Below are 24,268 nucleotides of genomic sequence, written 5' to 3'. Positions count from 1 at the left end.
TAACTCTTAAAAGAAGATACATTATCTAACACTTCTAAATCTAAAGTTTTTTTTATCTTGGTAAGAAACAAATAATTGTCAGGTCACTCTGCTTGCAGCTTTAATTTATCTTGTTTTTAGAGTTAATTTCTTATTTTAAGTTTACAATATGCTTATTTCTAGATTTAATAATCCTAATTTAAGAAATCTTGTCAAGTGAAATTATCTGTCCATGCAGCGAGATCATTTCTCTCAGATTTAGTGTTTTTATTTGGTTTTTAGACAACCCTTTCTTGCAGTGTGCAGTCTCATATTTCTTAAGAATAAATTACATCTGAATAAACTGTAAAAGGAATAACGGCAGCTGCTGCACAGTTGTATCACGTTTGAACTTCACCTCTGCCTCCATGCTTGTTCAGTTGGAGCTCTTCTGTTGGCCTCTAAGTGCAGCCAGAAAGCTTTCACCACAATTATTGTAGTTTTGAAATGTCAACTTCCCACTCTGCCCATAAAAAAAGAAAAAAATGACAACATAATGTCTTCCAGGAATACTGTATGACACGTGCCTTCATGCATTGGCTGCCTGTGCGCTTCAGAGTTGATCTTAAGATTCTTTTACTGGTTTATAAATCTCTTAATGGTCTTTGTTCAGCCTGTTTATCTGATTTACTTTTATCCTATGAACCCTGGAGGACCCTCAGGTCTTCTGGCCTTTTAATAAAACCAAAAGTTAGAACTAAAACCCAGTGAGGCGTCGTTTTCTCTCTGTGGTCCACGTTGGTGGAAGACCTGAAGACCTGAGGCCCTCAGAGACGCTTCAGATCTTTAATATATATATACTGTATATATATATATATATATATATATATATATGGATAGATATACTAATAAATAGTAGCAAATAAATAAATAAAAGAGATGTTATAACACTAAGATGCATGAGCAGAGAAATCTCTAGAAATGGTTCAAGTAAAAATAAGAAATAACTTTTAAAAATGGTTCAAGTAAAAGCCAAATTAAAAAGATAAGTCTTAAGTTATTTTTTTTATTTATTTTATCTAATTCATTTCTAACCTGCCTCCAGTGTTTCCTCAGTTTGTGCTTTGTTTTTCATGGGATGGAAGGTCAGGGTGGAGGGTGTTTGCTTGTTTCTACGTTTTCTTCTTCTTCTTCTTCTTCTTATTATTATTATTATAACTTTCTCCTTTTTAATGTGAAACAATTTGTGTTGCATCTCTCTTGTATGAAACGTTCTATACAAATAAAGTCTGATTGATTGATTGATGCACCGGTGTGTATTTGTGCTGGATATGAAATTCACAAGTGACAATGCAGATTATTCAACGGACATTTATTACAGTGATATATCCCCACACCTGCTGTTTCTCACAGCAACATTAGAGATCTTACAAAACAAATCAAAATGGACTCAGAAGTTCTCACTTGGGTTTAACATTCAAATAAAACAAATCAACATGGACTCAACTGTTCACATCTGGATTTACATTCAAACTAAAAAAAACAAACAAAAATTGACGAGAATTTTACATCTGGATCCCTAAAAAAATATCAGTAAAGGCTTTATTCTGGCTCACTGGACTCTTGGAGGCAGACAGTAGTTAGACCGATATGAAGCGACAACACCGCCAATTATGCTTTTATTCATACTCTGATGCTGGTTGGTGGCTGAAGGTAGACAAGACAGCATTTATCTGAGAGTTGGATGAATATTTTAAATGTGTTGTAGATCTGAAATATACACTGCAAAAAAGGTGTGTCTAAAAATAAGATAAATGGACAGATAATTTCACTTGAAAAGATTTCTTAAATTAAGATTATTAAATCTAGAAATAAGCATGTTGAACGCTTAAAATAAGAAATTAACTCTTAAAACAAGATAAATTAAAGCTACAAGCAGCGATGAACTGGCCCGAGCAGAGTGACCTGACAATTATTTGTTTCTTACCAAGATAAAAAAACTTTAGATTTAGAAGTGTTACATAATTTATCTTGTTTTAGGAGTTAATTTATTATTTTAAGCGTACAACATGCTTATTTCTAGGAGTGAAATTATCTGTCCATGCAGCAAGATCATTTCCCTCAGATTTAGTGTTTTTATCTTGTTTTTAGACACACCTTTTTTTCAGTGTATCGGTCTTTGTGGACAGTGTTTGACCACTCAACAAAGAGCTAAAAGATGTATTGACACAATAATATGGAGCTTGAGAATATGGTAATCACCATTTTGTGTTTTTTTTTTTTTTTAACTTTTAGCGCCTTTACCAACTTTATCATATAAGATATTTTTACTATGTCATACATTTCATAGTTTAGCTCAAATATTGTCAAATGATGTCATATTTTATTGTTTTTTTAATATTGTATTTGTCACTTTTTAAACAATTCTACAGCAAATCTATAAAAATGGCACCACTATTTTATCAAAAGCTGCAGTTTTAGTCTCCCATCCCAGCTCAGAGCAGAGAAACCAAGCGAAGCTGACACTGTTGGGAATGTGCAACAATGCAAAAAAAATACCACAGAGAGCATCAGGAAGCCTTTCTCTCCCAGTAGACGCTCAGTGGATTGATGCCTTTCTTTATAAATACAACCACTTGTCCTAGTGAGTGGGAGGAAAGGTGTCTGGGAGAGACGACATGAGAAGAAGAGCTACTCCCGACAGTTAATGCTCATCATGTTGCTGCCAGCTGCCTAACTATGAAAAAAAAGTCAGAAATAATGACAGTGAAACCACTCACAGGATCAACTTGTACAGTATAAACCTTCCTCGGTGCTGCCAGATGGTTTTACGGATCAAAGCAATTGACATTTATAATAATGATACCTTCAAAAAAGGAGAAGTGTTAAAGATTTATGTACATATAGGAAGCAAAAGAAGCAAACGTGAAGGGGAATGTCTAAAAAATTACTTTAAAGGAATTGATTGGTACAATCTTTGGCTGATTGTGGAGCTTAAGCCAATGAAAATGGAAAAAAAAATTGAGGAGAAATGAAGAGTGGCAGGAAGAGTTTAAGTAGGAATTAGGGCACTACACTGTAAAAATGTCCCATTGTTTTTACAGAAAAAGAACTGGCAGCTGTGGTTACCAGAATACTTCTGTAAAAAATACAGTACATGTCAACATCTTAACAGAACATGTAAATTTTACATCCTTAAACTGTAGTAATTAAAAAAAAAAAAAAACATTTTAAAGTTGTAGATTATACCGTCCTTTACTGCTAATTTAACAGGATGATGCTGCTTTTATACTAATTATTTATGCAAAATTCACATGCAGATTTTGCTTATTGTGCATTGAATACCAGTAAATTAACATTTTTGTTATTGTTTATTGTATTTAATTTTTTTTTGCACTACCTCAGACCTGAAGCTTGTTATCATAGTTGCAGTTTCTTTTTGCACAACTTTTTTTATTAGAAATATTTAACCTGTGGTTCTGTTTAACATGTTGCATTTTTCTTGTTAATAAAAATATTTCTGTTAAATTTTGGGGTCTTTGTTTTTATCCTGGTGGTATCGAAAATGGTATCGAGTATCGAATATTTTCCTGAGTATCGGTATCGAGTTGAAAATTTTAGTATCATGACAACCCTACATTCAGTTATTTATTGTCTACTGAATACCAGTAAAATGTACAAGTGGTTTTGTAAAGTTGTTTACATTTGTACTGTATTTTTTGTAGAATTATTCTGGTAACCACAGCTGCCATTTTATTTCCTGTAAAAGCAACAGAATTTTTTTTATAGTGTAGGGACAGTAACAAAGCTGATCAGTAACGGGAAACTTTTAAACTCAAAGTGAAGGGAATAAAAGTATTAAAGCCTACTTTTTTTTGTGCCAGTACTCGTTCTATTTCTCTCTTCTCTCTCTCACATCTATCAGCAACCTGAAATGTCTTTGGTTTTGTTGCGTCGTTGGAATCGTGTGTCAACCGGGTCGAAGCCTTGCTCCCTGGCTCCGAACAGAGCCCAGCTGGGAGTCTTCGACATGTAGTCCAGGGCCGAGAAGCCCCGCTGTCCCCCGCTCTCCTCGTGAGCCTGGACCAGCTCCTGGAAACGCTCGTAGTCGATCCACGTCCACCACTCGCCGTCCACCTTGAACTGAAGGAAACACAAAGAAGAGAGGGAGGAACAGAGTGGAAGATGAGAGAGCAGCGGTCGTCTAAATAGTGTTTATGGATCCGTGTGTGGAAACACGCAGGCTTCCAACCGCCACATTCATCAAGACTTTAAGACTAGGACTATGCTAGTTTGGCTGCAAAAAAAATCTGCCCATTCATTTCAGTGCAAAATTTGAAAACTTCTCACTTAATTGATTACCTCAAAAATGTTTTTCAGGACAACACTATGGTCTCAATCACTCGTAAAAAATCTTCTTCAAGACAATTTGATGTTAATAGTGTACATAATGGCCCCATTTAGAAGAAAATAGAAGATAAAGAATCGTATGATTTGGGTCGGGGCTACCTTTGATTGACAGGTCACTAACAAGACGAGCCATCATCAGGAGAGAAGCAGAACAATGCGTATCCACGGCAACGTGTCAATTAAGTTATATATAATGTTATACATATATATAAAAAAGGACGTTTAGCAGTTTGGTCTCATAACTTTGACCCTTTCTCTGTATTTTCACTTAATGACAGTTTATTTGAACGTTTTGTTCAGTAAAAATGTCTTGTTCAGCGTTTGGTTGGACAAACAGACACTCCAAGGAGTCGCTGCTCATTTTTCTGAGGTAAGATCATAACTCATATACAACAACTTCCTTACTTACTACTAATAAGCAATAATTCTGAGGTTATTGAGAGAAAACTCTTAGTTAATGTCTTACTGGTTGCATAAGGCCATGCAGAAGGCATTAATAACTACTTAATAATGACTAATTAAGAGCCAATATGTTACTTGTTTGCATGCTAATAAGCAACTAATTAATGTTGAATATGTGTTCCCTAATATAAAGTGTTATCATTTATTTTCATCATGAAAATAAGATCCTTAAAACGGTAATCATTTTGCAGCCTCGATAATTTATTTTTAATTATCAATGATCTACACAGAAACTGTTCAAAATCGATTAATTAATAAGGAATATCAAACTTAATCCATACAGCACATTTCATACCCAGTGTGAATTAAGAGATGTGATCAAAAGGACAGTGATTATAGAGTTTTCTCGCTCCACGTATACCCCTTGCTGTTACTCTAGTCTTTCTTTAAAGGGTTGATTGAAGATTTACCAACTCCATCTCATCCCTTCTCCTCACATTTCTCCTTTTATCAATCACTTCTTCTTACTCCTTCACCCAACACACAATCCATCTTACTAAAGGGGGAAAAAAAGAGAGAAATAAATGGAAGGAAAGAGAGCGAAGAGCCGAAAAGTGTGTGTGTGTGTGTGTGTGTGTGTGTGTGTGTGTGTGTGTTTGTGAGAAACACACTAAGTAGCAGAAAGAGAAAACAGCTTGGGTGTTTGACAGTGAAGGAGAGGACTCCAGCATCATTCTGCCTCTCTAATCCTGCTTGTTTGCCCCAACAAGTGCAAAGAGCAAAGAGTACGACCGCTCATTTCCCAGAATTCAATAGTGCTCTGCAGTTGATACAAACCACGGGTCCTTTTCATTTGCTAACGTGTCTCCTCGTTTCCTTCACTAGAAAAATCTTTGGTTCCATAGCTTCAGATAAATTAAACAGCACATTTCATACGACAGGTGAAGACTCAATGTGCTTCAAAATAAAATCTAAACCAGGCAAAGATCATATATGACAAAAAGATATAAAATAAGAAAAAGACAAGGTATTGTTTATATATATAAATCCCATTAACAAAATAAAGTAAGTATTACAACGAAAAGGGAAAATCTGATTGATATAAATCCGACAAACTGTAAATAATGTGAGACGAGTTAGCTATCAAAGGTATCTTGCGTTAACCCTTGAGCCCATTTTAGGCCATTTTTCTCTTCTTTTTTTTCAATTTGTTGATCATTTTGGCTGTGTTACAGCTTGAGGCATGCATTTTTGCAGGAACTTTTCTTTTTAGTAAAATTTTTGAAATCCATTGTCATTAATTCTTTCATGTCTTTTATACTCCATTGGTGCATTTACTACCCTCTGGTGTCCCTTGTGGCCAAAAAAGGCCACGCACACAACAACTGCTACAAAATCACCGTACATCAATATTTTTTTCAGATTTTTTTTTCATTAATCTTTTAAACAACTTCAGACTTGTTCAAAACTACCAAACATTAAATATTTTTCACAATTTTAACCCTTTATATGCCAGTTTATATATTTGAAATTTTCCAAAATGTCTTGCAAAAAAACACAAAAGTAATTGATGTATGGTGATTTTATAGCAATTTTAGTGTGCACCAGAGGGATTATCTATTACTACATAAAACATACTAATGCAATCAAATCAATTTTGTTGCTAATCTTTGACACATCCAAGACTCTAATCACTACCAAAACCCCAGCTCCCTACTATTTATTATATTGGGGAAAAAAATATTTTTTTGGAAGAAATTATGGAAAAATTCAAATATATAAACTGGCATATAAAGTGTTAAAATTTTGAAAATTATTTAATGTTTGGTAGTTTCCAACAAGTCTGAAGTTGTTTAAGAGATTTATGGAAAAAAATCTGAAAAAAAATTGATGTATGGTGATTTCATAGCAGTTGGGTAGTAAAGTTGAGGAGGGCATAAGTGTTAAAGTTATAGTTGCATTTTGTAAAAAAACATTGTTTAAGCAGAATATCAGAGCATTTACTGAACATTCTGTAATTAGACCTGTGAGTTTCTGACCTATTTTCTCCCTGGCTTGCCATCAACCTTAACCCTCAACCACCTGTGTGTCTGACGACTGACAAGTGCACTGAGGTCACATCCTCTTCTATTTTCTGATGGCAGATGGCAATCAGTGTGCATCACCGCTACACATACCCTGAGGTAACTTATCTGGTAGGTAGCTTTTAAGGAAACCCACTGACAGAAAAAAAGGAAACTCCAGTGAAAGTTTTGATGTTCGTAAGTTCTTACATCATCTCATTTAGGTCCTCCATGGCTTTGACTCACTCATGGGTTTTGTTTTGAAAAGATGTGACTGGATGCAAAATAGCAGGAAGTTGTCACTGGGGACGCAGTTTTGCTTTTAGCTCTCAGCATTTAGCATTTAAAAGCTCTTTCAGGTTCACGGCTGCTTTGGCCAGATCCCCTCGGTGCACTGCGGCTTGTTTCTTTGAAATTCTCAGACTTACACCAAATAGCTTCCTCCCACCCCGCTTCTCCGCTGCAAAACAATTCCAGCATGATAGAGAGACGCCTGAATGCCTCCCTGTCTGTATCAGTCCCGCCCCCACATCATCTCTACTAAACTAAATACCATCAACCTGTCCGGCAGGTCACAGGTGATCCAAACCATCCAAACACACTGCTGCATACGCCGTTCGGTTAGCATTAGCTGACAATTAAAGTTGTTTTAATCACAAAATATAATATAATATATTTATAATATTATATAATATTTTTTAGATATATATATATATTGAGGCTGTGATCTGTTGTATGTATGTATGTATGTATGTTGGAATGTATTGTTTTTTATGTCTTTTATACACCTAAACTGCAACCAAATTGCACAAGTTGGGACAAATAAACTATGCTTGAACTATACTTGACAAAAGGCTAATCTGTGCCTAACGGTCTGAATTACTTCCTGTTGCTAAACACATGCTGCTTTAAAAATAAGAGCACAGTGTGTTAACAGAGTCCACCATAAAATGTACAATAAGACTGTAAAAATAAGATGCCTTAGAGAATAAATATACAAGATCCTTTATTCTCCTTTACAATAATTAATTAAAATATGCAATGATTAGGATCAGTGTATATTATGGAATAGTGGCATTAGGATCTGTGAGAGGCCACTAAATTTGGGCTTTTAATGGAAAAAAAAAATAACGGCAGCACCATCACAAGTAGATAACAAAGATTCTATGTCATGGTATCTCCAGACTGAAAATGTAATGTGAGGTGTTTGCTCTCATTTAGCTCTCAAAGTGCACAAGATTGATGCATTTTACTTAAAACAAACAAAAAAAAAATTTCTCCCAGGGGGGCATGCCCCCCCCAAAAGCTGTAAACCTAGTGCAGGGATGGGCAACTTAAATGCTGGAGGGGGCCACAATTTTTCATGGACACTACCACAGGGCCACATATAGGACTGTGCACTTAACCAGATATGATGAAACTGCAATTTTGAATATGTTCACAGTGCAGTAACTTAACATATTTCATGCTAAAATGCATGTATAACAGTATACATAGGAATATAAAAGGTTTGAAGCAAATAAAAAATAACCACTTACTGTGATTTCTTTATTTTCAGTGCAAGAACAGCAGACCAACATTAATTGCAAGAAGTAATTTTGTGCATTTTTACACTGCATTTTTAAGATTTCATGCTCAAATGCATGTAGTTTTTACTGAGGGCCACTTCAAGTGAGGGTGCGGGCCGTATGTGGCCCCCGGGCCTCCAGTTGCCCACCCCTGACCTAGGGGAAACACTGGCTTCTATAGCTGTAATTCACACAACGGGATGGAAAAAGAGCTAACATTACATCACTGACTTTCTTCGGAAAACTCAAAATGACCCAAAATGTCCTCATGAAGGGCTTACATTCATTTGCCAAGTTAAATACTTTCTTGCTGGAGACGACGGCCCGCTGAGGAAGTGGCAGCATTAAGCATCAGCCTTTAGATGCCTTGCGCCTGCCTCGGTCATTAGAGAAAAGCTAGCCACTGCATTGCTAATGAGGCCTAAGAAAGAGGGGGAGGAGGAGAGCAGCGTCTACTGGGAGTTAATGTTTCTGGTAATGAGAAGGGATGATATTTGTTCAGCCGGCATCTTGGCAAACAACTTCAGTCTCTAAGCAACAAAGCAAAGCTGGGATGAGAACAAGACGGCCTGTTGTTTTTACTAACAGCGTCTTTGCTGAGGATCAGTGAGGACATCTTCTTAACGGAGCGCCACAGGAGGTCCTCTATGTATGTTGGCACCCGCCAACCAGCTCTACGCTACTTTCACACAGAACTAATGGAAGACCCTCATCTTATCTCTCTCTTCAGGAAATGAATTTAAATTATTTCCCCCACACTGCGGAGATCTGCTTTAGATTCTTCATGCTTCCTGTAGAGATAAAAATATGTTTCTTTTTTTACATTTACATATATATACTTTGTTTTTCTGCTCCGTCTGTGCACACATCGTTGGAATAAAGAGAATTTCTTTTGCATACAGCAACGTCAAAGACTTTGAACTGCAACCCAAATTATTTTTTCAAGCCAATTTCTTGTTATCTATTAGCAGGGACACATATTTTCTATTGCAAACAAATATCCACCCAGGAAAAAATGTTGCCTTGCTGTCATGTTGTACAGACGAGCAGCCAAGTGTGAAAAGCTTTTCATGTGTGCCACCTAGTTGTTATTTCAAGTCAGAGGGACATTTCTAAAGCTACAATTTCTCCCACTTGGTGAAAAGAAGAAGAACTACAGAACAGTCAGCAAAGTGGTGTGGAAAGAAAAATGGTTACAACATCACTATGAGCTGCAGTTACATCTAAATAAAATAAAATATCAAAACTAATACAATTGATTCAACCAACTTAAAATGAGTTATAAACTTTATCAGGTTCCACTTGTCAACAAATCACTATAAATACTTTTTGTTACATAAAAAGCAGAATATTATACAGCAAGATGGATGGGAGGAAATATGTACAGAAGCACACAAAGTAACTTATTCGAACACATGGAATTCAGGTGGAAGGTTATAATCAGATTTTTTAGGACACCAGCAATAATATTTAAAATGAGGCTCACACACTCAGGTAAAAAGTTGTGGGATACACATCGGTAACCATATTCATATATTTTGGACATGAAAAAATATTGGTTTTTGATGCACTTGGAAAAGTATTCCAGAAAAGTTTTAATAAAGATCCCAAGATGGTAATATTTGGACTAATACCAAATTACATAACTGGAAGGGTGAAAAAATATATTTTACAAATATTACTGAATTCAGCTCTTAAATGTATTACTATTAAATGGTTAAAACCCTCCAACATACAATATGTGGATTGAGAAGGTCTGGAAAATCTATCACATGGAACAAATAACTTTTACTTTATTTCACTTAATTTAATTTAAATGATTTCCATTTACACAGTTTATTATTATTATTATTATTATTATTATTACTACAATAATTACTTTTGTTTGTGTATATATATATATATATATGTCTGTATAAGTATATACAAAAATTGAAATAAAATTTAAGTTAAAAAAGAAAAAAGCTGAATATTTAGGCTTAATTTCCATTCCTGGTGTGAATATAAAGTTAGCAATCTTGAAATAATGCTTGCGTGCTTTTCATTGAACTGACAGCAAGAAGAGCATTTGTGATGTGGCTTAAGACATTTTGGTTCCTTGCAGTAATTAGAAATATTAATAAATCTAACAGGTTATCTTTACTTGGACTTTGAAACACATAAAATTACATAGTAATCTACTGATTTGTAAGTCAACAAGTCCTTCAGACGGATCGTCTCTGGGAGGTTTGTGACTGGGCTGTTTTCATTACAGCGTCCTTAGAGAAATGGGAAAAGGATGGAGAATAAGAAGAATACAAGACAGGGGAAAGGGAAGGAGAGACGAAAGAGGAGAGATTAAAGAGAGGAAAGGCTGGCGAAAGAGAAAATAGAACAAAGGGTGAGAGAGGTAGAGAAATGCCGATCAATGGGAAGATCCCAGGGGTTAAAAAAGGACTAATGATGATGATGTGTCAGAGCAGGAAGGATCTGTTGCTACTTGGTGCTAAAGAGTGATCACACACACGCACACACACACACACGCACACGCACACAGAGCTCTGATGTCTTTTAAAGGACTACATCAAACGGAGATCATCATCCAACTGGAACTAGAAGATCTGAGGACTGTGCGGTAAGCATGCACACACACACACAAACACACACACACACACACACACACACACACACACACACACACACACACACACACACACTGAGGCTGATGTGCTTTCCTGCGATGCATTTTAAACTCTCCTGTTATGTAAGCTAACATAAAAACTAGGAGGACTTCATCTAGATTCTCATCCTGCTGAGACTGCACTGCACGAAGACGTTCAGGACACCGAAGACACTTAACAGAAAAAAAACATCAGACTCTCCGTTCACAGGAGGAACCTAAAAATGCTTCCAGTTCTCAAACTCTGTTGGATTATTGATGACCGCTCAAAAACGAAGAGTAAGTAAGTCAACAGAACAGAAGTTGTCAAACTAAAATAAGAAAGTCATCAGTATGTGTGTTAGCCACAGTAGTCAGGACGAGCAAAATATTTAAATAATCAGCAGTCAGTTGTATTTATTTTTAATTCTGCACCATGTGCTTTTTAAATGATTAAACGTTAAACGTGTTTTTTCATGTTTCCTTTCACAATAAACTTGATGTCCTTTCAATGTTTCCTTGCAATTTTACAAATTAGCGTAATTTCTTTGTCAAACACAACTGCATTCACTCCGATAACTTTTTTCAAGTGTGTGTGCAGTCACATATGGATATATAGAAACCAGGCGGCAACCTCCGGGTCTGAGTAGGGAGGGAAACCAGGAAGTGCCTTAAGCTGCATTCTACTGAAAATTCCAGCAGGGGGCGCTAAGTTTGGCTGCAAAAAAAATCTGTCCATTCATTACAATGCAAAATTTGAAAACTTCTCACTTGATTTATTACCTCAGAATTTTTTTTCAGGACAACACTATGGTCTCAATCACTAGTAAAAAATCTTCTTCAAGACAATTTGATGTTAATAGTGTAAATAATGGCCCCATTTAGAAGAAAATAGAAGATAAAGAATCGTATGATTTGGGGCGTGGCTACCTTTGATTGACAGGTCATTAACAAGGCTAGCCGTCATCAGGAGAGAAGCAGAACAATGTGTATCCACGGCAATGTGTATCAATGGCACTGTGTCAATAAAGTTATATATAACGTAATATAGATATAAAAAAAAGGACGTTTACCAGTTTGGTCTCATAACTTTGAGCCTTTCACTGTATTTTCACTTAATGACAGTTTATTTGAACGTTTTGTTCATTAAATGTCTTGTTCAGCGTTTGGTTGGACTAACAGTCTCTCCAAGGAGTCGCTGCTCAGTTTTCTGAGGTCAGTAACAAACATTTTGTTTTTGTTTGGCGACGAGTGTAAATTGTACTCGATGCTTCCAACGGGCCACAAACCAACGGGTGACGTCACGGTGACTACATCCATTATTTATATACAGTCTATGGTAGAAACACAGTGGAGGGAAATGGTGTATTTGGGAGTAGATTGTCTGAAGCTCCTCAGCTGACTTTACGGATGCTGAAGAGCCCTCAGAAGACACAGTGAGTGCAGAATGCTGTTCATTCTTCTCACGCTGCTCGGCCAGAGCTATTAGTTAACAGGCAGACAGATTCTGCTCCTCAGCATTAAGAACTAATACTGCAGTCTGCGTGTCTGAAGGCAGGAAGTGGAAAGATGTGAAGAAAATGTGTGTGTGAGAGCAGGTATATCAAGAAACGCTGACAGTTGTAGGTGAGGAGGTGCAAATTAATTCTGATGTCTAAAGCAGTTGCACAAATGGCCTATGGTTATATTTGTGCTGGTGAGAGAATGATAGAGAAGAAAAAATGAGATGGAAGAAGAAGGGGGTAAGAGGAAGGAAGAAATCAATTCAGTGAAATATTGATTGTGTCTTTGCTGGTGTGAGGAAGTGAACAACAGGATATAAACACTTTTTCTGTCTCAGATGAGGGATTAGAAAACAGATTGCATTTTATAGAAGTCATCAAAAATATTGAGAAATTCAACATATACAGTATACTGTTTCCAGCAAAAATCAAATTCACTCAAGTCTGCAAAAAAATTAAAAGAAGTTGTTTATTCTAAACTTTGCACACTTTAGATGTAATTTATTATTAGGGCCCGAGCAGGACGACCTGTGAGGTCCCTATAGTTTTTTGTTTGGCTATGTATTATTTTTATTTTTCTTGGTCCCAAATAATTGCATTTTTCACCGCCTGAATGTACCCCAAAACTCACTAAACTTTAAATATAAGTCACACATGCTGAATCTATTGCTTTATAAGCTTTATAATCTACTGTCATCCTGAATTTCCACCACTAGGTGGCACTATAATAAAGAAAAGTGCATTTTGGCTAATAACTCCCATAAACTTTATTGCACATTCAAAAACCTTATATCCACGCGTTACCTGAATTGTGCTGAATCTCCTAATATAAGCCATGCCCATTTCCGCCTAGAGTTGTTTTTTCCGCAAATTTGGGAAATGTCGCAAACCTACTTTTTCGAACTCCTCCTAGGCAATTTCATCGTTTTGCACCAAACTTTGCACACAGCATCTATGGACCCTCATAACAAAAAGTTATTCAAATAATTTTGATATTCTTGGTGTTAATACTCAACTTATTAAATAACAACTTCCTGCAGATTTCGTTCAAAACAGGAGGTGTTGCATATCTCCACATTGGTGTGTTTGAATGACATGAAACTCAGGTTACTACTTCCCCATGAACCTTTGAGGCTCTGTGCAACATTTTGGGCGATGACCACTAGGTGGCGCTCTTTAAATTGAAGTATTTTATATCTCCACATCGGTTGGTCTGATTAACACAAAACTTGGTACAATTATTGTCAATGCCCTCCTGAGGATCCAGCACGCAAATTGAGGTCTGAGGACCAGATCCAGGTTGTGGTGCCTAGAGCAAGACTTAAAACCAGGGGGGACAGGGCTTTCTCTGTGGTCGGCCCCAGACTTTGGAACACCCTCCCCCTCCATGTCCGAACAGCCCCCACGGTCGAGTGTTTAAGTCTCGTCTTAAGACCCATTTTTATTCCCTGGCTTTTTAACTTTGCGTGAGTTTTGTGGTCCTCTGTGTCTTTTATTTATTTTACTACTTTTAACTACATCTTTTATGTTTTTTTACTATGTTCATCTGTTTGATTGTATTGTTTTATTTATAGCATCATTTTAGATTAATACACTTATTATTTATTAGGGCCTCGGGGCAATCGCACCGAGCACTACTGTTATACTGTGGATTTCTTCTTATTCCTCTTCCGGACGCAATTTCGTCCCGCTACTAGTCAAATTATATATCAAATTATATATCAAAACGTGCGGTTTGATCGGGATTGGTGTGCTATTACTTTTCTCTACGGAATATGAATTTTTCGCGACCTAAGTCGCGAAAAACTGCCCAAAATTTTGCATTGAAATGAATGGGACGGCCGAAAGAAAATGAGCAAAAAAGAACATTAATTGAAGATTTTTTAGACGTCTACTTCTCCGGCATAATTTCACCTAGAGACTCCATTTAAACTTTAAACAGTAGATACAAGTCTTGTGTATTGGTGTATTACTTTGTGTTTCGATAGGTCATATAGTTTTTTATCAATCCCTGTTCAATGACCATGATCATTTTTGGAGAAATTCTGAGATTATAATGGGTGTGTATTGCACGGAATGTTCGTGTCAGAGTGTGTGATGTCATCGCTCAGAGTGTAGAGGGAGAGGTAAAACTGTCAAAAAATAAATTTGAAAACTGCACTCCAGGCCGCAAATTCCACTCTACAGAAATAATTTATACATAGAAATGTAGGAAAATTTGTCTTCTCACTCACAATCCTCTGGTAAAGCTGTCAGAGTTATAATTTGGGCGTACGACGCAAAGATGCGCCACCAAAACCACCAACAGCCTCATTGGGTCCCATATTAAAAACACAGGAAGATTTAGGAAAAAGTGAGATTTAACTGTTTTTTTAGATCGCTCTAACAAAGCTATTTTTTCATTTTTCTTAAAAAAAAACATATGTAGAGGTTCAGGAAGAACTCAGGATGCTCAAAGTGAAGTCGGATCAATGATAGGTATTATGGTTTTGCCAAAAATGCTTTCTGTTCGAGGCCAGAAATTTCACTCTGCCCACCTCTGGCTGCTTTCACTCTGCCAGAAGATTCCACAGCTGTTAATTCCGTTGATTGCTCTGCTCTGATTGGTCGACCCCACGCTTTGATGTTTTGATGTGATTACAGTTAAAGATACACACACGCACGCACACACACACACACACACACACACACTGGTCATTTAATGTAATATCAGTTAAAGATACACGCACGCACACACACACTGGTCATTTAATGTAATAACAGTTAAAGATACACGCACGCACACACACAATGGTCATTTAATGTAATATCAGTTAAAGATACACGCACGCACGCACGCACACACACACTGGTCATTTAATGTAATATCAGTTAAAGATACACGCACGCACACACACACACACTGTTCATTTAATGTAATAACAGTTAAAGATACACGCACGCACACACACACTGGTCATTTAATGTAATATCAGTTAAAGATACATGCACGCACACACATACACACTGGTCATTTAATGTAATAACAGTTAAAGATACACGCACGCACACACACACTGGTCATTTAATGTAATAACAGTTAAAGATACACGCACGCACACACACACACACACTGGTCATTTAATGTAATAACAGTTAAAGATACACGCACGCACACACACACTGGTCATTTAATGTAATATCAGTTAAAGATACACGCACGCACACACACACACACACTGGTCATTTAATGTAATAACAGTTAAAGATACACGCACGCACACACACACTGGTCATTTAATGTAATAACAGTTAAAGATACACGCACGCACACACACAATGGTCATTTAATGTAATAACAGTTAAAGATACACGCACGCACACACACACACACACACACATATATGCGCGCGTAAGCGCGCACACTCCTCCAGATACAAATGTTTCACACACATTTTGAGGTTAAAGGGCATAGGTTGCTGTATAAATAAATACTTGAAGAGGAATAGTATCATAACATTACTAGTATTAATTGTTTGAAATCTCTGAAGAATCTCATCATAGTGTACACACACCGGCAGTAGCCCCCGTGGCCCCAGAGGAAATTTTCTAGTTACTGATTGTTATATGGAAGTGTTTGTTTTATTGTTGATTCTATGTACAGCACTTTGGAGACGTTTTTTTGTTGTTTAAATGTGCTATACAAATAAAGTGGATTGGATTGGATTGAATTGAGGATAACCCTTGAAGGTTTTATCAATCCGCCCCTAGGTGGCGCTCTGGTGGCAGTCTAATTTAATATTTGGCACCGTGCCCACACGATAACACTTAGGGCAATGAAATTCATAGGGGTGGTATAGACTGGCGCTGCTTGCAGCTTTAATTTTTTTTTTGTGCGACATTTCCAGTTTCCACATTTTCCATACCATTTTTTGTACAGGAGACAACAGGAATATAGTTAATAAGTTTTCATCTTGCAACATATATCTTTTTATATACACACCAAATATGTGTCATTTTTGCTGTTAAAACATCAGCCGACTATCAGGAGTTACTTTCAGAGCACGACGCAAAATTAAAAATTCAGATCCAGATGTCTTGAACAACTTCCCTCTGTAGCAGCCGTCTCATGACACCTGACAATTCACAAGATTTGTTCTGCAGCATCCTGATTGAACTAATCTTGCTCTCAAATCAGAGAATCAGGATTACAGAGTTCAGGCTTCTTGTGATTTTTTTTTTGTTTCTCAGTAAAATCACTTTTGCAGAATTTTCAAAAAACATAAAAAACACATTTCACTGTGTAGCAGAAACGAGGTGGAATAAACAATAAAGATGAGGTAACTTCTTTCTCTCTACTGTTATCCCTCCAGGCATTACAGACACCACAGAGGTAAATAAATCTATAAGAAGTCTCATGAAAACAAAGCTTGAGTAAATAAAAACAAAGGAGGATTCGGAGTTTGGCTGCTTAAAGAAACTGTGATTACACATCGAGCACAATGTTTCTACGAGTGTGATAGGGAGGTGTGGGAGCCTCGTTGGCTGGCTTGAATTTCTACTCTGTCAGAGAGAGCCAAGATGGCAATTAATCATCATTCATTAATTATTGACGGACAGTTGCCTTGGCAGAACCCACCGCTGACTGATCCTTTCTGGGGCGGGTGAGTCTCTATCAGAACAAAACCACTCTGATGGTTGCATATTTTAAACAAGCAGACAGACAGGAGACTAAATTACATAAATAATAAAACAAGACTAAATCAAAACACCAATTTAAAAAACTAGGCATCTGCAGTGAGTTTCTGAGCTGTCTGGAAAGCTAAAATGGAGATGAACAATGGAGAAAAGAAGTGCTGCAGAATCAAGCAAAGCGGATCACCAGGTACACATTATTCATTATTATGTGTGAAGGGACACTAATGCAGTATCCACTGTCTGGCTCCACTGATAATGGTGATAACTTAGAAATGCTAATATGCAAAAACATCTGCATCCAGTAAGCTGAACCTAATACTTCACATATCCAGCAGATTGTTGCCAACATATTAATATTTTGTATTTAAAATGTGCTGGCTGAGAAAAGTCTCGCAATTTATGAAAATTAATGTTTGATGCCAAGGAATAATTTATGGAGGATTTAACCCGCAACAGTGGAGTGTTTAAGCTCTCCGTGGTGACCTACACGTGTCTGAAATATTTCACTTGGTGCAACTGCTAAAACTTGGGGGCTCACTATGTTTAATAGTTCAGGCTGCAGACACAGTAGCTGTATCCCAAAGTCAAGGATCCTTCAGAGTCAGGTCCTCCAGAGACGAGGCCTGAGTCCTTCTTTTCACTGGTATAACACACTAATGGAGTCTTCAGTGTGCAGCTGTGCGTCATTGTGTAACTAGACGTCCTGCTTAAATTCAGTGCTGCAATTCTTGTCTTCTTCTTGTCTTGTCTTTGACATCAGCACTCTGACACATATTATATAATTATTATTATATTAGTGGAAATGGAAGAAGATGCTTTAAAGTTGAATCTCCACGATTTAGCAAGTAAAATCCACAAAGTGGATGAAACCTGAATATTTAACTGATCCTGGATGAATTTGGCCGCTACTTAGTTTCATAAAAGCAGCAGCACATAACTCACCATGGAGATGTGTTCTGGGATTTTTTTACATTTTATTTTACAGTACAGAACAATAACAGTTATTTATAAATAACAATAATGGATAATAGCGGACTGTCGGTCCCTGTTAACTCAATAAACAAATGTATAACTTTCTGAATGGCATAGCTACATAAACTTTACACATAGTACATCATTATCTGATGCATATAAATTAATAAACAATAACTTTGGCTACTGAAACGGCATCAATTAACTTAACCGGCAATTAATCAAGATGACGTTGATTATCTTTTAGCTAAATATTCTGTCATTGTAGCTTATATGTTTTTGCTTGACTTTGAACACAAGTTTTGTAAGTTATGTGATAACAAATATTCAGTGTAAACTGAAAATACTTATATATTTAAATTCATATTGCGGCGCCGGAATGGCTGTTTCTACGCTCGTCATTTTTAAATCTCCCTGTAGACCGGTGTGTGCAAGGCATTATGGGTACTCGGGGGCGCATAGAGGATACTAACATGAATCCTTGGAATTTGGGCAAAATAAGGACTCTGTCCTCTGGAGGATCCTGGACATTGGGACAGTCCTTCAGCTGTCGATGACGTAGTATCCTTTAAATTCAGCCGTTTGAGGATCCTTCCTTGACTTTTGGATACAGCGACAGTATGTTGAGTTCTGAATGACGCTCTGAAGTTCTTACCTTTGTGTGTGCAATGAGCAAACAGTTTGAGTGCTCGTGTTCGCAGGCGATCTCGTACTGAGGCAACATGTCGGCCAGCTGCTGGACGAAGGTGACTACTTCCTGGTGCCAGGGAACGTTCGCCATGGTGAGAGTGCTGGCTGAGCTTTCCCCACAGTACGTCACTCCCTGTCGACACAGAGGAGCACCATCACAAACAAAGAACAGAAACAACATTTACAATTCATTCACCCTTTGAAAAGTACCAGGAAAGTACTTTAGCTGTTAAAGATAACAGTAACAGCAACCATAGCAGCATATTTTGAACATCAGACCCAATAAAATATCAATAACACATATTCAACATTAATTAGTTGCTTATTAGCATGCAAATAAGTAACATATTGGCTCTTAATTAGTCATTATTAGGTAATTATTGATGCCTTATTCTGCATGGCCTTATTATACAACCAGTAAGACATTAACGAAGAGTTTTCCATCAATAACCTCAGAATTATTGCTTATTAGTAGTAAGTAAGGAAGTTATTGTATTTTAATGTCAATCATTACTCTACAAAGTAGGTCACTTTGTAGAGTAATGATTGAAGGTCTGGAGAAGCTGGCTATTTGCCGTTTCCATGGTTTCGTTCACCGCTATGTAGAGATTATAAAGTCCATACAAAATAAAGCATATTAAGATCATAACTCATATACAACAACTTCCTTACTTACTACTAATAAGCAATAATTCTGAGGTTATTGATGGAAAACTCTTCGTTAATGTCTTACTGGTTGTATAATAAGGCCATGCAGAATAAGACATTAATAACCACTTAATAATGACTAATTAAGAGCCAATATGTTACTTATTTGCATGCTAATAAGCAACTGATTAATGTTGAATATGTGTTCCCTAATATAAAGTGTTACCCAAACAAACTAAAAAAACAAAAAGTGACTCAGTCATTACAATATTTGTGACTTGTCATCTGGCGTCATCACTACAGAGAGTCATACTGCACTTCACTGCTCTTAAGGCTTTTATTTGTATTAGTGGTCAATAACAGCTTATCCCAAAATAGTTAAGCGTGGTGGTCATCTGGGCCGCCATCTGAGAAAACATTACATAAATAATTATGGAGCCAGAAACGAGGCATCTTGTTCTGCAGCATGATGAGGAAAATGTTTGACAGAATAGGAGATGAACTGCAATAATCACATTACGTAAACTAAAGTTTAATATGACCAACACTGCAAAAAACATGAAGCTTACCAAGAATTTTCTTCTTGTATCTAGCAATAGTATCTTAAGTATATTGTTTTGAGTATAATTTACCTACTGACCATAGCTTTATGTGCTTATTTAATTATCTTATTGTTGAAAGACTTATTTTTAGGATTGACACTGTGAGCTTTTTCAGGATTTTCAAGCTATTCAACTGTTGAATATGGTGAGTTTTTACCTAAAATATTGGTTCCAATTGAGAGTTTTAGTTGCATGTAGTTTAAATACTATTTCAAAAGCATTTTCTACCACCAGAACATGCTTGTTTCAATTATTGCTGGCTTATTTTAATGTTCTTCAGTCGGGCTAGTCAAGCCACAATTGCTCAAAATAAGTATATTTGGATTTATTTCAAGCTATCATTGGTTTTTCCAGTGCCAAGATATTTTTACTCATTTAAAGAATTCTTACAAAGAAAAAATTACTTGCTTCACTGGCAGATAATTTTACTTGTTTCGAGCATGTATTGCCTTAATTCTAGTTATTTCTTATTTTCTGTCAGTTGGTTTTTGCAGTGAAAGTACTGAAATATAATAATAATAATAATAATAATAATAATAATAATAATAATAATATATTTAATTATATTAATATACCCTGGTATTAATTATCAATTTTATAATAGTAAAATTAATTTACAAGAAACCGTAAAAATATGTATTTTTTTGGCAGTTTGCAACAACTGCTGCTCATCATCAGGAGGACTTGGGAGATGACATGTTTTCCCATTCAGTGTGTGAGTGTGTGAAACAGAGCAGGAACTGTAAAACCAGCTGGCCTCGGCCATAAAAATCAATCAAAACAGCAGGCTGGGAGCTGAGTGTTTTTTTGATCAATAGGAGCAAATCCGTGCAGTTACAAGTGATGAGAAGAAAACAACAGCTCCCTATGACAGAGACGATCTATTGACCAGAGCAGGGAGGTGTGGGAGCCATGGAGGCTTTGATGACCGTTGTGTACAAACTGAAGGAATCTGCAGCAGACTCCAAACCAGAACGCTCCTATAAAAGACCTGCATCAGCAACCACACTAATCACATTGATTCAGGAATAGTTGGACGTTTTAGTTTCAGTTTCAGAAAAACGTAGGGGGTCAAATTGTTTAATATAACCTCAATGGACCTTTGTGTTAATAAATCGCTATTAAATGCACCAAAATGTTGTCGAGGTAACAGAGGGGAGACGACTGATTTGCAATTTGCGAGTTGCATGCATTTAAATATTCAGTATTTCTGTAAGCAATGACATTGAATCAGCCTTTCAGATTCGCCTTAACCTGGAAGGGAAACAAGAGAGAGAGACAGAGGGCAGAACAGTAATTAAGTAGTAATTAACCCTCTGGAGTCTCCAAAAGCTCCAACTCCAGACTTCTTCATCACATCCAGACTAGAAATCAAAGCAGCGTGGAGCCCTACTGTAAATTTACCTCTAAAGTTCTGGCTGTAAACTCCATGAGGCCAGTTTCAGTTTGATGATGATATACCAAGTAAAACTGGAGACAAGCTCAAATATATTTAGTATAAAATGATAGAACTGGATGGAACCCTCTTATATGTTAGATTTGACACCTTTGTTCAAATTTGCAACATTTAAAATTCTTTATTGAGCATTATAGTGTTTTGAAAGTTAAAAAAAAGATTCAAAATCACATTTTATGTTGGACTAAAGAACTAAAAAATACACAAAATGACCAAAAGGGACACAAAATGACCACAAAAAAACCCCCAAGGAAGACACAAAATTACTAAAAAAGACGCAACATGACGAAAAAAGACACAAAATAACTAAAAAAAGACAGCAATAGACACAAAATGACCAAAAAAGTCCCACTAGAATAAAAACCAGAGTTGGATGACAGGATCACACACAATCACAAGATCACATTGATGTTCGTTTTTCTTTGTTTCTTTTTGGTTCAAAATGTTGATCCAGTAAGTCAGAATAAAAAATCAATTATTATTAGGTCATATAGGTGAGGTTGTGCTGAAAAAGGATTAAAAATGGACAAAATAGCTCAAGACTCCATAGAGTTAAGATTTCAGGAATGTTTATGGTAATAACTATGAGGCAAATGTGGGCTAAGGACACACATCTTTTAGAATCAAAGCACTGTATTTGACCAAAAAAGGGATTTATAAGTTGCCTTTTTTTTCCTAAATTTGTCTTGAAGTCATTTAGTGATCACAGAAACAGTAAAGTTCAGGTAACAGTGAGAGGGACGACATGCAACAAACATGTACCTTTACAAAAACAGCCAAAAGATGATGTTGAACTTAAAACTAAAACCAAGAATGGGTGTCATGTTTTTGCATGCAAATCTACAACCTGACAACTTAAAAAGAGGCTATAAGGAACCAAGAGTGCTATAACCACCATATTTTTCTGGATTCCATTGGGTAAAATTTCAGATTTCCATACCTGAAATTGAAAGCTCATTTTGATCCTTTACGATTTCAAATTGAAAATATTACACCATTAACAAGCACAATGTACACAACACGTTGGAATGAAATCAGTCAAAGTTGTTTTACTGAATTCAATATTTGTTTCCAAGTTTCAATCTTTATACACACACAAACACACACACACAGACACGTACGCACACACAATGGCACGAATGGACACACGCACACACAGAAACATACACACACAACCTGTGTGTGTGAGCTGTATTAGAGCCAAGGCAGCAGCTGCTACAGTAATTCTCTGAAGTGTTGGCCAGGAACACTGTCTGATCCTCACCCAGGTATATCATGGAAGAAAAACAAGAGTCACCCTCCGTGTGTGTGTGTGTGTGTGTGTGTGTGTGTGTGTGTGTGTGTGTGTGTGTTTGTGTTTGTGTTTGTGTGTGTGTGTGTGTGTGTGTGAGGAAGGATGTAAGTGAGCGTGTTAACAATGATGTCAAGCATAGCCATTATCCCTCACTCTTTCTGGAAACTGTATCATTTCCAATAACAGCATCAAACAAAGTTCTATCCATTAGATATATTAGATATATATAGAGAGATATATTAGATGTAAAGATATCTGCATAAGCCCAGTGATCCAGTGAAGCATTCATTATAAATCTCTGCTGTACAGCTTTTCGCCTCACATACTGTATCATATTCCTGTGATGATCAGAACTCATAATGTGTGTTTGCTTAAAAAGGATCTGTGGGTCTGTTACAGTTTAAGGTGGTGCACAGGGCTCGTAAATCTAAAGTAGGGCCGGGACTTTAACGCGTTAATTAAGATTAATTAATTACACAAAAATTAACGTGTTAAATTTTTTTTACGCATTTTAATCACACTTATTTTTGCACCGTGGAACGTTTCTCACTGGATGAGTTTCAGGCGGACCGATTATACTGGAGCACCAACTAGTGTTGATGAGTTCAGACAACAAAAAACCACAGTGAACATGAAGGAAGAAGCTGATGAGACGCTTTGGTTGGCCCCGTGGATGATGGGACATTTAGTTACTAAAAACCAACGGATGGAAGCGTCGATAAGAGCATGGTTGTGTTGCTATGCAACAAAGAATTCACATATCACCGCAGCACATCCAGCCTCAAGTATCACCTCAATGCTAAACATACAACATCTGTTGGACTTGAACAAAAATAAACAATATTTTTGGTGCTTAAGCTTATGTATTCAGTCATTATTCAATGGTATACTAAAAATCCATGTGAAAAAAATTACTTCTCACTGTTCTCAGGTCAAATATTTATAAGAGATTAAAATGCGATTAATTTTGATTAATTAATTACAAAGCCTCTAATTAATTAGATTTTTTTTTTTAATCGAGTCCCAGCCCTAATCTAAAGCCAAATCATCTCATATGTACCCAGACGTTGATCCTATATGTGACAAATGTAAGAAAGGTGAGGGCCTCGCATAATTCACATGTCCTGGACTTGTCCAAGCCTGGAAAGACACTGGAGAGATGTTTTCCAAACCTTGTCACTTATTCATAGTCTTGAGCAAGAACCTAACCCAAGGACATCATGTCCTGTCCTCACCTTGAAAAGATCCGCCATTCAGTTTGTGACTCAAGCAAGAAGTTCCAGAAGGTGTGGGGACCTTTCCAGAAATACTCTGAGAACCTTTAGTCAGATTGACGTATCTGTCCCTCTTTCCGTTGCTTCTCTGTCCGTTTCTGTCAGCTACAGAGT

General features: G+C 36.7%; 1 protein-coding gene across 2 annotated transcripts in view; it reads right to left on the bottom strand.

Annotated features, from left to right (window-relative positions):
• Positions 1-1,313: 1,313 nt before the first annotated feature.
• tyw1 (tRNA-yW synthesizing protein 1 homolog (S. cerevisiae)) overlaps positions 1,314-24,268 on the bottom strand; it is a 99,599-nt gene continuing 76,644 nt past the window's right edge. For both annotated transcript variants that reach the window (XM_059331852.1, XM_059331851.1), the window contains exons 15-16: positions 18,846-19,013; positions 1,314-4,101 (exon numbers count right to left, since the gene is read on the bottom strand). In XM_059331852.1, the coding sequence (XP_059187835.1) occupies positions 3,880-4,101; positions 18,846-19,013 (390 nt within the window). In that variant the 3' untranslated portion in view covers positions 1,314-3,879. The remainder of the gene's footprint in view (positions 4,102-18,845; positions 19,014-24,268) is intronic.

Source organism: Centropristis striata, chromosome 4, assembly GCF_030273125.1.
Source record: "Centropristis striata isolate RG_2023a ecotype Rhode Island chromosome 4, C.striata_1.0, whole genome shotgun sequence".
NCBI classification, from domain to species: Eukaryota; Metazoa; Chordata; class Actinopteri; order Perciformes; family Serranidae; genus Centropristis; species Centropristis striata.
This window is presented reverse-complemented; position numbering and strand designations above follow the sequence as displayed.